Source organism: Triticum dicoccoides, chromosome 4B, assembly GCF_002162155.2.
Source record: "Triticum dicoccoides isolate Atlit2015 ecotype Zavitan chromosome 4B, WEW_v2.0, whole genome shotgun sequence".
Lineage (NCBI taxonomy): Eukaryota > Viridiplantae > Streptophyta > Magnoliopsida > Poales > Poaceae > Triticum > Triticum dicoccoides.
Genome location: NC_041387.1, coordinates 56,494,464 through 56,510,222, shown reverse-complemented (window position 1 = coordinate 56,510,222; position 15,759 = coordinate 56,494,464). Strand labels below are relative to the sequence as shown.

The 15,759-nt window shown below is 47.9% G+C and overlaps 1 protein-coding gene across 1 annotated transcript; it reads left to right on the top strand.

Moving 5' to 3' along the window:
- Positions 1–4,633: 4,633 nt before the first annotated feature.
- Positions 4,634–8,705, top strand: LOC119294977 (endoplasmic reticulum oxidoreductin-1-like). Its single transcript, XM_037573288.1, has 10 exons — positions 4,634–4,911; positions 5,015–5,146; positions 5,922–6,177; positions 6,278–6,388; positions 6,978–7,096; positions 7,185–7,289; positions 7,401–7,603; positions 7,689–7,812; positions 8,057–8,220; positions 8,319–8,705. Exons 1-9 carry the CDS (start codon positions 4,744–4,746, stop codon positions 8,204–8,206), a joined length of 1,368 nt encoding a protein of 455 aa, XP_037429185.1. The 5' UTR covers positions 4,634–4,743; the 3' UTR covers positions 8,207–8,220; positions 8,319–8,705.
- Positions 8,706–15,759: the final 7,054 nt, after the last annotated feature.

The window sequence follows — 15,759 nt, the reverse complement described above, 5'->3', positions numbered from 1 at the left end:
TCACGGGTACTCTTCGAGTCGACCTGACTTTAGTCACCATCTGTATAGTATGTATATATGTATAGTATATACCCGTGAACACCTCCCGAGTGATGACAACTCAATAGTATAGCAAGGCAGACTGACAAGAATGTAGGGCCAATGATGATAAACTAGCATCCTATACTAAGCATTTAGGATTGCAGGTAAGGTATCAATGACTGTAGCAACAATGACAGACTATGTAACAAAATAGGAGTAACCGAACAGTAACATGCTACACTACTCTAATGCAAGCAGTAGAGAGAAGAATAGGTGATATCTGGTGATCCGGGGGGGGCTTGCCTGGTTGCTCTGGCAAGGAGGGGTCATCAACTCCATAGTCGAACTGAGCAGCAGCAGCGTCGGTCTCGTAGTCTACCGGAGAGAAGAGGGGGAAGAAACAATAAATAAATGCAAACATAAGCATGATGATGCATGACATGACAACGAGCGGTGCTAGGTGTGCCCTAACGCGGTAGTAGGTGATACCGGCGAAAGGGGGAAACATCCAGGAAAGTATCCCCGAAGTTTTGCGTTTTTGGACAGATGATCCGGAGGGTGAAAGTTGCATGTTCGCTATGCTAGGGATGTGTGGCGGACGAACGGGCTGCTTATTCGGATTCGTCTCGTCGTTCTGAACAACTTTCATCTACAAAGTATTTTCATCCGAGTTATGCGTGAGGGAAAGGGCAGGACGCGTGATGGCTCGCCATCACTGCGCCGCCCGTGATCAATGTAAGGCTGACCGGCGGCAACCTTGGCATTGATTCGCGCGGGAGCCGAGGTGAGGCGATGAGGATGATGAAGCCTAGTCGCTGACCCAGTGGGCCCACAGGGTGGGAATCGGGCGCAGGATGTTTTGGCGCCATTTTTCTTTCCCCCGACGCCCCCAGTGCGCTGGGTTCAGCCTGGGTCCGCCGACGTCAGTTTCGGCCCAAACCAGCAAATTTTGGACTCCCAGGGACGCGACTGGATGGTTTTTTTATGTCGGCAATAAAAAAAGGTACCCTAGGGGCTCTTAGGGGGGCGGGGTGGAGATGGTCTAAGTAGAGCCGATGAGCAATTCACACTTGTCTTCTTCAGAAATGCTTGATAATATGTGCTAGTGAAAATGGAATCCCTGTGTGAGTATTCTCAACTTGTGTGGCGACTCCGCCTCTCTCCCCTATGCTCGGTGATGTGACTTAGAGCAACTCCAGCCGCGTCCCCAACAGGCCCCCAAGCGACTTTTTATGCGCCGGTGCCAAAAAACCGCCCCAGTCGCGCCCCTAAGACGCCAAATTCCGCCGGCTCAACCCATTTTTGGGTCCGGTGATCGCAGGACGAACCCGACGCACTGGGGGGCGCTCGGAGGCTCCGACGCAAGGGAAAAGCACACCTGGGGCCACACTGTCAGGCGAAAAAGTCAAGCCGACCATCCAGATTCGCCTCCCACCCCCCGCTCGACCACCACCCTGCCGATCCCGGCGCCGCCCACCACCAACCAGAGCTAGATATGCCATTCCCCGCCGGAAAAGAGAAGAGGCTTCGCCGGGGCAGCCTCTCCACCGCCGTCCGGGCGATTTTTCCGGCGTTCCGGCTGCGTAGGGGCAGTACACCGGCGGGTGCGCGCCCAACATGCCCGCAAGGTGTTTGGAGATTTGTCTGGCCGAACCGGCGATGGACTCGCACGACGAGGAGTCGCTCGTGGCATTGCTGGAGGAGGAGGACGAAGCCGACATCCAGGTGCAGGAGCATCTCATGGTGCTCGCCGCCCTTGCCGGCCTGCTCGCGAGCAATGAAAAGCCGCAACGAGGTGGCTCGGCGTCGGGGCGGGTGAAAGCAAAGAACCGGCATCGTTTGGAAGGCTACTGCATGCTCTACTCCGACGATGCTCCATTGCACGACGAGAAAACATTTCGGCGCTGTTACTGAATGAGCCGAAAGCTTTTTCTCAGGATTGTGAATTCCATCCGGGAGTTCGACAACTACTTCAAGTGCAAGAAGGATTGCACCGGCACACTTGGATTCACCTCAATCCAGAAGTGCACGACAGCTATGCGGATGCTTGCATACAGAGCTCCTGGTTGTCGGATTTCGGGTTCCGGCAGATCCTTAAGGTTCGAACTCTGGGGTGCGCGCGGAGATCACTCCCCCTACCAGCTCACGTCTCGTCGCCTCGCAAAGGATCTAGACTACATGAAGAAGAACACAAGGGACACAAGGTTTATACTAGTTCGGGCCACCATTGTGGTGTAATACCCTACTCTAGTTTGTGGTGTGGTGGATTGCCTCAGGGGCTGATGATGAACAATACAAAGGAAGAACCGCCTCGCGAGGGGAGGAGTTCTTGTGCTGGTGGTTCTGGCTAAGGCTCGATCGGTCTCTTCCAGATTAGGATCCGATGCCTGTATGCTATGGGGGCTAGCCCTATTTATAGAGCGGGGCCCTGGTCCTCTTCCCAAATATTGAGCGAGAAGGGCGCCAACAATTGGCCATTTTAAAGGGGAACATCTAATACACTTATCCTGACTAAAGTTGGTCCTCGCCTGCCAAAGACTCTGATGATGACGCCGGCTTGGGCTCCACGATGACCTCCATCCTGCCGTTCTACCGGTCTTGGTCTTGTTGCACCGAAATGGCTGCCTTTGCCTGATACCCTTGCCTGCGCTTGCCCCCTTTGCACCAAAGAGGAAACAAGGACTCTGCGCAGGCCGGCGCCCGCCTGGCTTCGGTCGTCATGGCTTGCGTCATGGGCACCTCGTGAGGTGCCCCGCCTTGATCTCTCTGCCTCCTCGCGAGCCAGCCTGACGAGGCTGTGCCTGAGGAAGCTTCATGTCGTCCGCCCCGCGAGGCTTGGCCCCTCGCGAGGGTCTTGAGCTTGTGTTGACGAAGATGGGCCGCACTGGGCCACTCCTTGAGCCACGCCGCAGGCCGCAGGCAGGCAAGTCTGGGTACCCCCGTTCCCAGAACACCGACACTGGTGATTCACTCGATGACTATGGGCGCATGGCCGAGTCTGTGACCATTGAGTGTTTCTACAAGTTCTGCAGGGCAGTGGTGGCAGTGTTTGGACCACAATACTTGAGATCACCCAATGCTGAAGACACTGCTCGGATTCTAGCACAGAATGCAGCAAGAGGATTTTCTGGGATGCTTGGAAGCATTGACTGCATGCATTGGAAATGGAAGAACTGTCCATTTACTTGGCAGGGGTTGTACAAAGGCGCCAAAGGCAGTTGCAGTGTGGTACTTGAGGCAGTGGCCACACATGACCTCTGAATTTGACACTCTTTCTTTGGGATGCCAAGAACTCACAATGACATCAACGTCCTGCAGTGCTCCCTTGTCTTTGCCAAGCTTGTTGAAGGTCAGTCACCTCCGGTAAACTTCGAGGTCAATGGGCGGCACTACAACAAGTGGTACTACCTAGCTGATGGCATCTATCTGAGATGGTCGACATTTGTGAAGACTATCTCAAACGCTGTGCCAGGAGGCAAGAAGTCCCATTTTGCCAAGGTTCAGGAGTCTTGTAGGAAGGATGTCGAGCGAGCATTTAGTGTGCTCCAATCTCGATTTGCCGTTGTCCGGTATCCTGCTCAGACCTGGTCGAAAGATCAAATGTGGGAGATCATGACTTGTATGTCATCTTGCATTATATGATCATTGAGAGCGAGCAGGAAGAGCTAGTGTTTGACACTGAACCATACTACAGACAGGGTTCTTTTGCCCAAGTTGGTCACCAGCTACGGGCAACCTGGACTGCATACCTCAGTATGCGTCAGAAGATCCGAGACCCACATGTGCATCAACACCCGCAGCAGAATCTGGTGGAGCACCTATGGAGGATCAAGGGCGACGCCTAGCTCGACGCGTGATGAAATATGAGTTTTTATTTGTTAAACTATATAACTTATATTGAACTATTTTGTTGTTGAACTATTTTGTTGAACTATTTGATTTCTATTGATTTTCTGTGATGAACTGTGTGATAAAAAATTATTTATGTTAAAAATTGACGCCGAACCACGCCGAACCAAGCCGAATATGTGCCGATTCGCATTGATATCGGGCATTTTTTGCCGAAAGTGGGCCAAAAAATGGGCCGACATCGGCGCGTGGGGGCGACGCCTGGGTGCCCAACCGCCCCAGAGCCGATTATACCGCTGGCTCACCCTCAGGGGCGATTTTTATGCCTCCTGAGATGCCAATGGCTGGAGATGCTCTTAGGGAAGAAGAGGGGGACATATCTAACGGCTGGAAGACACGTCTTGTGCTGCTGCTGGTGGAGAAAGTGTAGAGGTAGAGGAACGAAGGAGAGATTTCTTCTAGACGCCAACCCCGCGAAGGCACCGTGCGAGGTTTTTTTCCCCTTGACGTCGGCACCGTGTGAGGTTTAGTTAACGTGTCGTGCGAGCTGGTCAATGAGCTGTTGGCCGCAGGCGGCCCACAGGTGCACAACCACGTCATCCGGCCATATCCAGCCGTCCAGCTGCGCCCAAGCCCTACACACGCCGTCCGATCCGTCATTCCGTGCGCAGCATCGCCGGTTCCGACAATCAAAAGGCTAAACCGAGGCACGCACGCGGATTCTTCCACCGCAGCCTCTGTATTAGTAGCAGCAGCCTACGCGATTTTCCCAACCGCCAACGCCCCAACTGCAAACACGGCGAGAAAATTCCTCCGCCGCCGTCCAGTCAGATCTCGCTTGCTTCTAGAAGCTTCCACCCACCCCGGCGCGGGATGTCAGAGGGCCCCCCTCCCGCGGCGGACGGCGCCGTGCGCCGGAGGCGGAGGCGATGGGCGGCGGCCGCGGGGGCCCTCCTCGTGGCGCTGCTCGCCGTGGCCCTGAGCTCCCGCGGCTTCCCCTCCATTTCGTCCCTCTCGCGCGGCGGAGGCTGCGGCTGCCCCGTAAGGCTCCCCACCCGCCCTTGGTCTCGTGATTTGGCTTTCTGCTCCGGGAGGTTTTGATCTGACGACGTGGTTTTGGGGGCGGTGCCGCGTGTTTCGTCAGGGCGCGAGGAAGTACACGGGGATGGTGGAGGACTGCTGCTGCGACTACGAGACGGTGGACGCCATCAACGAGGAGGTGCTCAACCCGATCCTGCAGGACCTCGTCGCTCTGCCCTTCTTCAGGTACTTCAAGGTAAGCAAATTTTGCTCTTCTGTTTTTAACGGTTTTGTTATGTGTGAACTAGCTTATGGGAAGTGCATATCGCGATATTTCGGTGTTAAGAAATAAGAACCGTGATAGCCAGCTTGACATGCTAGAATTATGTAGTGGTGTATGTTTGATCGGACCATTTGCTCCATAACCATGAAGCTGATTTTTGCGCTCTGCTATTTGTGTAACGGAATTGGATATGTGGGAGACTTGGTGATAACTGTATAATTATCCACTAGGTTACTGCACTTTATTTACTACAATGTTCTGGCTTGCATTTATATGGTGCCATTTTTTGACGTCTTGATTAGGCTTGATGTGGAAAAAGAGTGTTGGTTGCTTGATTAGAGCATCAAGCTCAAGGATCAGACCTTTAGTGCATTTTGACGTTAGCAATATAAAGATTACATCCTGATATGGAGGACTGAGCATACTATGATGATAGCTGTTGGGTCTCTTAGGGCGACTCGTGGTTCCTATCCCTTCCTTTCGTACATCATTCTTAGCTCGGATAAGGTTGATGGCCTTTTAGCCAAGTGATAGAGCACCAAATCAGTTTTTTTAAGGATAAGCCACTGATATATGTTTATTATTTGATGTTGCTGCTGCTAAGGATAACATAGCCAATGTTACATGTTTTGTGGTTAGTATAATTGTTAGCTACTGTATGATTGTACAGAAATGCTTCCCTGAAAATCAACATTACAACCATTCATTTATTTGTTCTAAGTCTTGGGTTATTTATTTCCTTGCTTAGGTTAAGTTGTGGTGTGACTGCCCTTTTTGGCCTGATGATGGCATGTGTCGGCTCAGGGACTGTAGTGTATGCGAGTGCCCAGATAATGAATTTCCCGAACCATTCAAGAAGCCTTACAGTGGCCTTTCTCCTGAAAACATGATCTGTCAAGAAGGAAAACCAGAAGCCACTGTTGATAGAACCCTTGACACCAAGGTTTTCAAAGGGTGGGTTGAAACCGATAATCCATGGACATCAGATGATGAGACGGATAATGGTACATTGTTTACCCTCATTTTTGTACATCGTTCTTCCTTAATTCTTCTTTATGCATCCCTGAAAATCTGATGATTAACAAAAAATTATCCCTGTTCCAGCTGAGATGACTTATGTGAATCTTCAACTTAATCCTGAACGTTATACTGGTTATACTGGTGATTCAGCTAGAAGGATATGGGACGCAATCTACAAAGAAAATTGCCCAAAATGTAAGCATATGTTCTCCGTTTTTCTCACATGTCCATTCTGACTGCAGTTGACCTGTAGAATCCTTTGTTTGTAAGTACATTATGGCTGAATCCACAACATATTCAATGAATCATTGATGTGCCTGTAGGTTGCATGATCCTTCCCTTAGAGAATGCACAACAATTCAAACTAAGTTCACTTGTGTGGTTGTGCTCTAAGATTAAGATTGGATGGTTCCTTCTGTGGGATACTTATGTATAACAAAAGGAAGTACCTTCAAGTTTTAGTCTGCTGGCAGTGCTCTAAACAACCGCTTATGAGCAGTGTGTGTTGCTTATTTATTCCTCTTCTATGGTATGGTACATAGGGATGCAAAGCGGGCGGGTTTGTGCGCTACATGATAGTACGAATTCGTCTCTAGTTTAGTGTTAATCATCCGGCCAGAAGTGAACTGATTTGCTGGTTTTGCGGGATATGCGGGACGCCCGCTTGCATCCCTAATGGTACAGTTGCCTGTCCTAGCCAAGTTGAATGGTGTAGTGTCTAGCGTTGCTTATATCACTACAATTGTCTGGACAAGCCTTATTCAAACTTCATTTATTTTCGCAGATCCTTCAGAAGATATGTGCCAGGAGAAGAAGGCACTTTACAAGCTAATTTCTGGATTGCACTCCTCAATATCTGTACATATTGCTTATGATTATCTTCTTGACGAATCTGCTAACTTGGTATCTATCTACTACTCTACACTTAATTTGGTGCTTATTAGACGATTTTTGTACTTGATTTGACAAGTTTGGTATATATTTATTACAGTGGGGACATAATCTTTCGTTGTTGCATGACCGTGTTCTGAAGTACCCAGAGCGTGTCGAAAATCTGTACTTCACATACCTATTTGTTCTTCGGGCAGTGACCAAGGTTCCTATTTCTTCCTTTATTAAAACTTAATCTTTGATTTTAAAGATTAATCTGTCGAGTTGCTTTGGCCTAAAGCTTGTCGTGAGTGACAATTTGTTTGCTATCTTTTAGGCGGCAGATTACCTTGAGCAGGCAGAGTACAACACCGGCAATCCTGAAGAGGACTTGAAAACACAATCTTTAGTGAGGCAATTGCTTTACAACCACAAGTTAAGATCTGCATGTCCATTACCTTTTGATGAAGCAAAACTCTGGCAAGGTGAAAATGGCCCCGAGTTAAAGCAGGAGATCCAGAAGCAGTTTAGAAATATTAGGTATGTGCCTTAATCCCTCTGCTTTAATTTATATTAGGCATTTCACGAACCTGAAACCGTACCCACTGCAACATTCTGTTTATAGTGCAATTATGGACTGTGTTGGTTGTGAGAAGTGTCGATTATGGGGAAAGCTTCAAGTTCTTGGGCTTGGAACAGCACTGAAGATTCTATTTTCTGTTGATGGAGAGAACAATTTGAATCAACAGGTATGCTGTTCAATTGCATTTTACCCACGAACGCTTTGCAATATATGACGTAATACAAGGTATATGATGTCTGATTGGTCAGAGTAGTTTTCGACATACCGTCTTTACACGACACTAGCTCACAGTTCAGGATGCTTTGCTATATTGTTTTCTACATTTCCTATGGAATAACAGGTTTACCTTTTGAGTTCATTTAGATGTTCAGCATGTCTTGTCTAACAATGTTTCATGGTAATCATTCCAGTTCCAGCTGCAGCGAAATGAGGTCATTGCACTGGTAAATCTTCTGAATAGGCTGTCAGAATCTGTCAAGTTTGTACATGAAACAGGATCTTCCAGCCAGGAAATCATTAAACAACAGAGCTTTTCTACTTTGCAAAAGGGGGCTTCCTGACCAAATGTGAAACCGTAAGTGTTATCTCCTGCTCTTCAGTGGTCCAGTACAGATTTGTTGTCCTGACTTTGATTCCTCACATCCTTGTTTTTCTATCTATTTATTTCTACAGGTATTCTGCAAAGATACAAGAGAGCAAGTTGTTTTTATGAGTCCTCTTCTCCATACTGGGAGAGTGATGTACATGCAGGGAGCAGCTTCCTAGGGTTCTACAGATCGTAGACAAAAGATATATAGAAAACTTTGGAGGCCAAACAAAGACAAGTTTACCCTTTTTCTTCTTCTTTCAGTTTTAGTGGGACGTATCCCTTTCAAATTTTGTATGTAGTGTAGACATTTTATCTGTCGAACACCTCTTTTCTGTCGAACTTCCAGTTAGCGACATTTTATCTTTCCTCCGTTGACTGATAATACATATGACTGCTAACAAGGTAAGGCCGTTTGTCAATCCAAACGGTTGGTATGTTTCATCGACTTGATTATATGTTCTCCATTGTTCTTGGAAATGACGGGAAAGATAGCGTGTGTCGTGGTCGCCAGTTTGTAAACAACTAAAATCTCATCTGAAATGAGTTACAGAAGATGGTCGCTACGATATAAGATTTTATAAACTACTCCCTCTGTTCCTAAATACAAGCCTTTTTTAGAGAATCCAGTAATGTGTCTATATACATCCATATGTAGACTGTATTTTGAAATCTCTAAAATGTCTTGTATTAGAAACGGAGGGAGTAGATGCTCCACTAGGTGAAAATCTTATTGTCAGGAAGAGGCCGAGGTGAGAGGTCCTACCACAAGCAAAACAGTGATAGATGATGCCTTCTAACTCCAAACTTTGTTGTACATTGTGACTATTATATGCTCAACCTGTTATGAGGATGGCGCTGGAGTTTAGCACATGTTGGCTGCGTCGCAGAGAGCAGGAGCTAGTGGGATATACAGTGATCGGTTATGGAGCTTCCTTGTATCAGACTACTTTGGCACATACATATGTCAAGCCTGCTGCAGGCAGGTCAGTGATGTGGCTATGAAAAGAAGAGGCCGTCGCTGTAGCCAACAATGTCCGTAAAGAAGAGCTTGGTCACATCCACGCTCCCATCCCATGGTGTGGCAGAACTGAACACGGTTACAGTAACAGAAGAAGCAGATAGCAGCAAATATGAAATGGCCGAGGTACAGGCAGGTTTTTGACGCTCTTGTGGCAGAGGGCAGGACCTCGCCGGCGCTCGGCCGGAGACTGGAGACGGCCGTCGGGTCGGAACCCCCTTCTCCCACCCAACAGTCGGTCAAAGGCACGGCCCGCCGGAGCGGCCTGAAAGCCACTGATAGCTGTCAGGCACACCCGAGCACTGAGGTCTGAGCAGCCTGATCATACCCAGCGACTTCCACGGCGCCGGGACAAGGCCGGCCGGCCGGCAGCTCCCATCGGCCTGCTGCCTGCAGGTTGTTACGCAGCCTTACAGAGCATCAAGCGGCGCCACGCTGCGTTTTGTTGAGGAAAAGTGGTGCAGTTTCGGCAGCATCATAATCATTTGCTTACAGGGAAAATGGCGCATGCGTTTCCATCTGCAGGTTTCAAGTCTGGGGTTGGCTTTCATTTTGTCCTATTGTCACCGTTTCAAACCCCCTTCTTGATAGCATAGATGTTAGGGTCTACTATTTGCTACTGGCTCCGTTCCTAAATATAAGTCTTTGTAGAGCTTTCACTATAAACCACATATGAATGTATATAAATGCTTTGTAGAGCTTTCACTATAAACCACATACGGATGTATATAAATGCATTTTAAGTGTAGATTCATTCATTTTGCTCCGTATGTAGTCCATCTAATGAAATCTCTACAAAGACTTATATTTAGGAACGGAGGGAGTATTAAGCTATTTTCGTTGAGATAATGCACGAGAAGCATCAATTTTTTTTCAAAGAGGAAAGAACTCTCAGCCTCTACATCAAGTGATACGCAGAACTATACACTCCCTCTGTTAGGAAATACACCATTGTTCCGACAAGTATTTTCAGACAAAGAGAGTATTATTGATAATACCAAATAAATCGGCTTACAAGAAGAAAGAAAAACAATCGCAAAGCCATCCTCATAGGATAAGTCCCACGATAACATCTAACATCTGTAAATCATACCATCAAACCCACGACGACATATTACCGGGTAGGGGGCGCAGCGTTCCAAGACAAACGCCTTCAAGATTGCGAACGGCTACAGCATTGCGACATCAGCCGTTCTTTTTCGCACATCGCTGCAAGCAAGAAAAGAAAAGTGCGTACACACTCTTGGATTTTTCTCCCGGAACTAAACTAGTCCAAGTGGAACCCACCCAGCCGGGTGGTACAGTATCATGGCAATGGCATGGTGATCTGACGGACGGACCAGTCACTGGCCGCTGGCTGGACTAGGGTTGGCTGACATGGACAAGCCGCGAAAGCGATGGTTCATGCGCCAAAAACATATCGTCCCGAATAACGGAGCAGCAGCTTAGCTTAACACATGCGGCAAGCAGGGGAACAGGAACAGTGCAGCGCCAGCTTGTTTGGTTGCTTCTTTGGGAGAGATATCGTTTAGTAATATATGCATATGCATATGCATCCGGGTAGGCCAACGCGATCCGTGTCCTCACGCTCTTGGGGCCGGAGTTCAAAGCAGAATATGCCGGGCCCGCCCACCGGCCCGTCGGTTTAGCCAGCCGAGTGTACCACCATTCGTTTTCTCTTCTCTATGATGATGCGAGTTTTTGAATCCCAAGTAGTGGTCGCAACAGTAAGAGAAGTCATGACAGTAACCTGACGTGTGTAATGGCAAGTTGCCGCAAAGATCCTTTTGCTCAGTGTGTCGCTTTGAGAACATCAACGGATTGGTTTTCTTTTTTGGAGCATTTTGTCTTGAGCTCGTAGTAGATGTGATGTGATGGAGCTTCGATGAACTCTGGGACGAATTTCTTGGAAGTAATGTATGCGTGAGCTAGCGCACGTGAACAGTGTGTGGTTTGATGCTCTGGCGTGGACACTGGCCACGTGGTTGCACTACTTGGTACACGCGGATGCGGTGCTACTGCTCATCAACATTCCACCTGGACTTGTACAGAGATCGAGAAGTACAGCATATGTGGCACGTGAACGGCTAGTGTTCCCGAGAGAATAAGGCCAGCTTGGGGTCCGGTGCAGTTTCAGAACATATATATAATTTTTTTTGACGATAAACATTATATAATTTTCAGTTCTTATACAAGAGCTGCATACGCATGAATGTTTCCTAATTTCCGCAGAAACGAACTAATGCGTGCAGTATGCTCTCGGTTGCAATCCGTGTTCTCCAAACTTGGCATGGTTATCAGTCTACCTTGCACAAGTTTGTGTCCGGATTGTCGTATCTGGGCAATAATGCTAAACATACAAAGAGTTACACGAAATTACACCTTGTACACGCCACCCAGAATAGCCTGGCCCGCGCCCGCAGACACCCTGCACACGCTGCACTTCTCGTGACTGAAACCGGAAGGGAGAGGGTGTTGCACTGCAGCTAGCTTGCTTCCCCGGTCGGCTAAATTTCGTGTTTTGACCCTTTTCCGATAGAAATTCAGGATCTGACCCCCGTTTGAAATATTTTCGGATTTGACCCTTTTGCTACCGACAGGGCCTCTGGCGGTAGGGTTAGACAACATACCGTCAGGTGCCCTAGCGGCAGGGCGTGAAGGAGGGGGACGGCGGCCGTTTGCCTGCGCTGATGTGGATAAGTACCTTACCGCCAGGGTACCTGGCGGTAGCCTGTCTAACCCTACCGCCAGGGACCCTGGCGGTAGGGTCCTGTGTTTTGCCGTGTAAAGTTTCTGTAACGGTATATGCAAGGGCCCTGGCGGTAGGTTCATCCTACCGCCGTGGGGGATGGCGGTAGGATGTCTAACCCTACCGCCAGGGTGCCTGGCGGTAGGGTCCTCTGTTTTGTTGTTTCAAATTCATTTGGTTGCTTGTTTTCAAATTCAATATGACAGCAATATCATAGCAAGTTTCACAAAATATGACTACAATATCACAGATTTTAAACAATTAAACTTGGGCATCGCATAGATCCATATTAAGATAACTTGAAGTGCATAGAACATTTCAAACGAAATTCAACTAATCAGTAAACGGAGTTTCACATAGTAGCAAACACATAGATCCACAAATAGCAAACACATAGTTCCACGTAGTTTCACAACCACTAGACAAGTTCAACCAAACAAAGTTCAACCAAACTACAAGAGCCAACTATCGAAGAGCATAATCACTTACTCCTTCCTCTCTTGGAGGTACGGTCCTTGTTGTTCTTTGAACAAAGCTTTTCAGTCTTCTTCTTGGGCCGTCGAGGAAGCGGTCTCTGGAAAGGGTCCGGACTCAGCAAATCCTTCTGCTTCGGATTCCTCTTCGGTGACAGCTGAGATGCTTGAGATGATTGAGTTGTTGGAGGTCCATAATCTTCATCGTACTCCTCCTCCCCGTTGCTCTCATCCTCCTCCTCCTCCTCCATTTCTTCATGTGTGGCCTCCTCCTCCTCCTCCTCCTCCTCCTCCTCACCCTCAACCAACCTAGACGACGAGGGAGCATGCTCGATGAGGCGATGTGACCCTGTGTGGCTACAGGCTGATAAGCTTCAACCGACCCAGCTCCAGCACACCCAAGCAGCCCTACCAGCTTGCGACAATGCTTCATGAACTTCTGCACTCACAATGAAACAAGGGCATAATAAGTATCACATTTATGATTTCAAGTGAAGAAGATGCATCTGTTCCGAGGAGGCTGAAATTGTACCTTCATCGTCCCCCTCATTTTGTTCTCAGATTGGACGGTCCCGGGGGCATCACCTAGTGCATTTGAGGCTTCAAAGATGCACCTGTTCAGCTTACCAGACTGCAACGGCATAAGTCACTCACGTTGATGAATAAGATAATTTAAATATAACCTCTCGGTTCAAACTTACCACTCTGTTGATGAGGGGGGCAAACTCCCTAAATCCACTGTGCATGTCTCTGATGCCGGTCTGGTAGGCCTCTTCGTCGGGGTCATCCCTCTCCAGCTCCGCGATGTCTTCCGCCGTCCACCGAGGCCTGAGACGAAGACGATGCTTCTGGCCATCATCGTACCACTTCATGTGTCGGTTCAGGTAAACATCCCAGTTAGTTACCTTCCTCTCCACGTCTTTCCGGTACCTCCGTCGGTTCCACTCTGTCACATGATTTTTATGATGCTCTCCCCATCTGTGATCGACTGATTCTTCTGCCGGCTCATCCTGCAAGGCATTAGCAACAAGAAACGTCATAACAAAGTCGAACGCAATGAATTCATGGGCACATGAAGAACAAGCGCGGGCACTCACAAGTGGAGCGCGTGGCCGCCGATATCGGTGGGCTGGCCCGGTGGGGTATGTTGAAAAATCCCAAACTGCGTTGCCACGCGTTGTGGCAAGTGCCACTCGACGGCGTACACACAGATCATGGGCACGATGCACCGCCAGAGACCACTGTCCTCATCGCACACTTTGTTTAGATGAAAGCCCCACTCTTGGTCATGATACGGTCACTAGGTTAGCTATTACATATACGGTGCTAAGTTGCCACTCTCGGTCAAAAGTGGAATCAAAGAGAAATGTGTTTAGCAAGTTCATATACCTTTCGTCAAAGCGTCCAACTCGTTGGTGTAGGTCTTGTACGAATTCTTGTTTAGGCCCATGTAGAGTTTCACAATGTCCCACTCGTAAGCTACATTGGGGTGTCGAGCCTCGTCGCCGTCTTCGCTATAGGCACCCCATGGGCGTCTTGGCAGCTCCTCAGGACGCCCCACCGGCAGCCACTCCCACATCCAAATGGAGAAGGCCCAGACAAAGCCACCCATATTGGACTTGTCTCCCGTCCTCTGCGTTGCGTCGTCAAGCTGCAAAAAATCAAATGAGGATCAGATATAACAAAATGTCATGGACATACTTACGTATGTAGGCAATTAGATATTCTCTTACCGAATGGTATAGGTAGGCGAGAGATGCGGACCCCCAACTGTACCCTGCATCTCAGTCAGCTAGGAAGAACAAATAGGACCAGTTGGCAGAGTTCCTGGATGCGTCTGGAAACACGACCTCCATGAGGATATATATACCATAGGTAGGCCCTCGCATACCACTCCACAGTCGTCTCATTGGCGTCTTCGAGGCATGTCTTCCGGTGCTCTGAGAGCCAGGACAACGGCACACCGGATGTACGGTTGACCTTAGCATCGGGGCAGCTACCGATGAGGGTGGTAACCCTCTCCTGCCAGTTGGTCCTCTCCACTCGCCCGGTCAGTGCATGACCCTCGAGCGGCATGACAGTGATCATCGACCAATTGTCGAGGGTCACTGTCATCTCCCCGCATGGGATATGGAAAGAATGGGTCTCCGGTCGCTATCGGTCAATCAGAGCCGTCAGAGCTACATGGACAAGTGTCAGCGGCTGATGCTTGAACTGCAACACAAAACCCAACAACCAGGCTCTCTTGAAGAACGGCGTGTATCACTTGTTGTAGTCCATATGCCCATGAACCCCGTGACCCCTCATGCGCAGTGGCTGGAGCGTTTGTCAAAAAGTGAACGCCAAAAGTTAGTAAATTATTTTCATCAATCTCAAAACTTTGATCAATATTTCTTTCATATTACTTACCTCTCCGTTCTCTATGAAACGGGCACGATGACCCTTGTCGAATGCGTAGTCAAGCATGGAGTACCGTGGGCCGATGTTGTCCGCAAGAGGTGGCCGCCTTAATAAAAAGTTCATAAACAAAAACATCGTAAGCACATCATATCAAAATCATATCACCATGCATCATATCACAAAAAAATCAAATCATATCACCATGCACCATGTCACCATGATGGATCAAATCATATCAACATTACTCATATAAAAAAATCCTTCCCCTCTTTAATCATATCAACACGCATCATATCACAAAAAAAATCCTCCAACAATAATTTTCAATGTATTATCTCACAACAACATGTTCATATCATCATATAACATGCATCATCACTCCAACATGCATCATATCATCATATTTTTAAACAAAAAAAATCCTCCAACATGCATCATATCATCATATTTGTAAACAAAAAAATTCCTCCAACATCTTCATATCATCATATCAACATGCATCATCAACCTACAATCAATTCCTCCCACATGCATTATATCATAATTTTTTTTTAAAAAAATTATGAACTAGGGTTCATCTTAACACTAACATATGAACTATTGATTAGAGTTCATATTCATTACCACTACTTAGTAAAGAACTAAGAACTAGAACTAGAATCAAGCTAAAACAATCTTAGGCCAATTTTTTTTTCAATCTAAGTTCAAAAAAAATGAGGGATTTGAAGCAAATAATGCGTCGAATCGGAAGCAAGTTTGCAAAAACTAATTGGATGGATCGGAGGAGCTTACGATTCTCTCTTTGGGGCCATCTCGATCCGCCAAAATGGTGAAGAATCGGTGAAGATCCAAGGGGGGGAGTAGAGGAGATGAGAGAGGGAAAG

Excerpts from the sequence above, each read along its gene's own strand:
- LOC119294977 (XM_037573288.1), top strand. The coding sequence starts at position 4,744 with ATGTCAGAGGGCCCCCCTCCCGCGGCGGACGGCGCCGTGCGCCGGAGG. Across the intron at positions 6,389-6,977 it reads CAAAGAAAATTGCCCAAAAT|ATCCTTCAGAAGATATGTGC; the intron begins GTAAGCATATGT and ends TTATTTTCGCAG. Across the intron at positions 7,604-7,688 it reads AAGCAGTTTAGAAATATTAG|TGCAATTATGGACTGTGTTG; the intron begins GTATGTGCCTTA and ends TTCTGTTTATAG.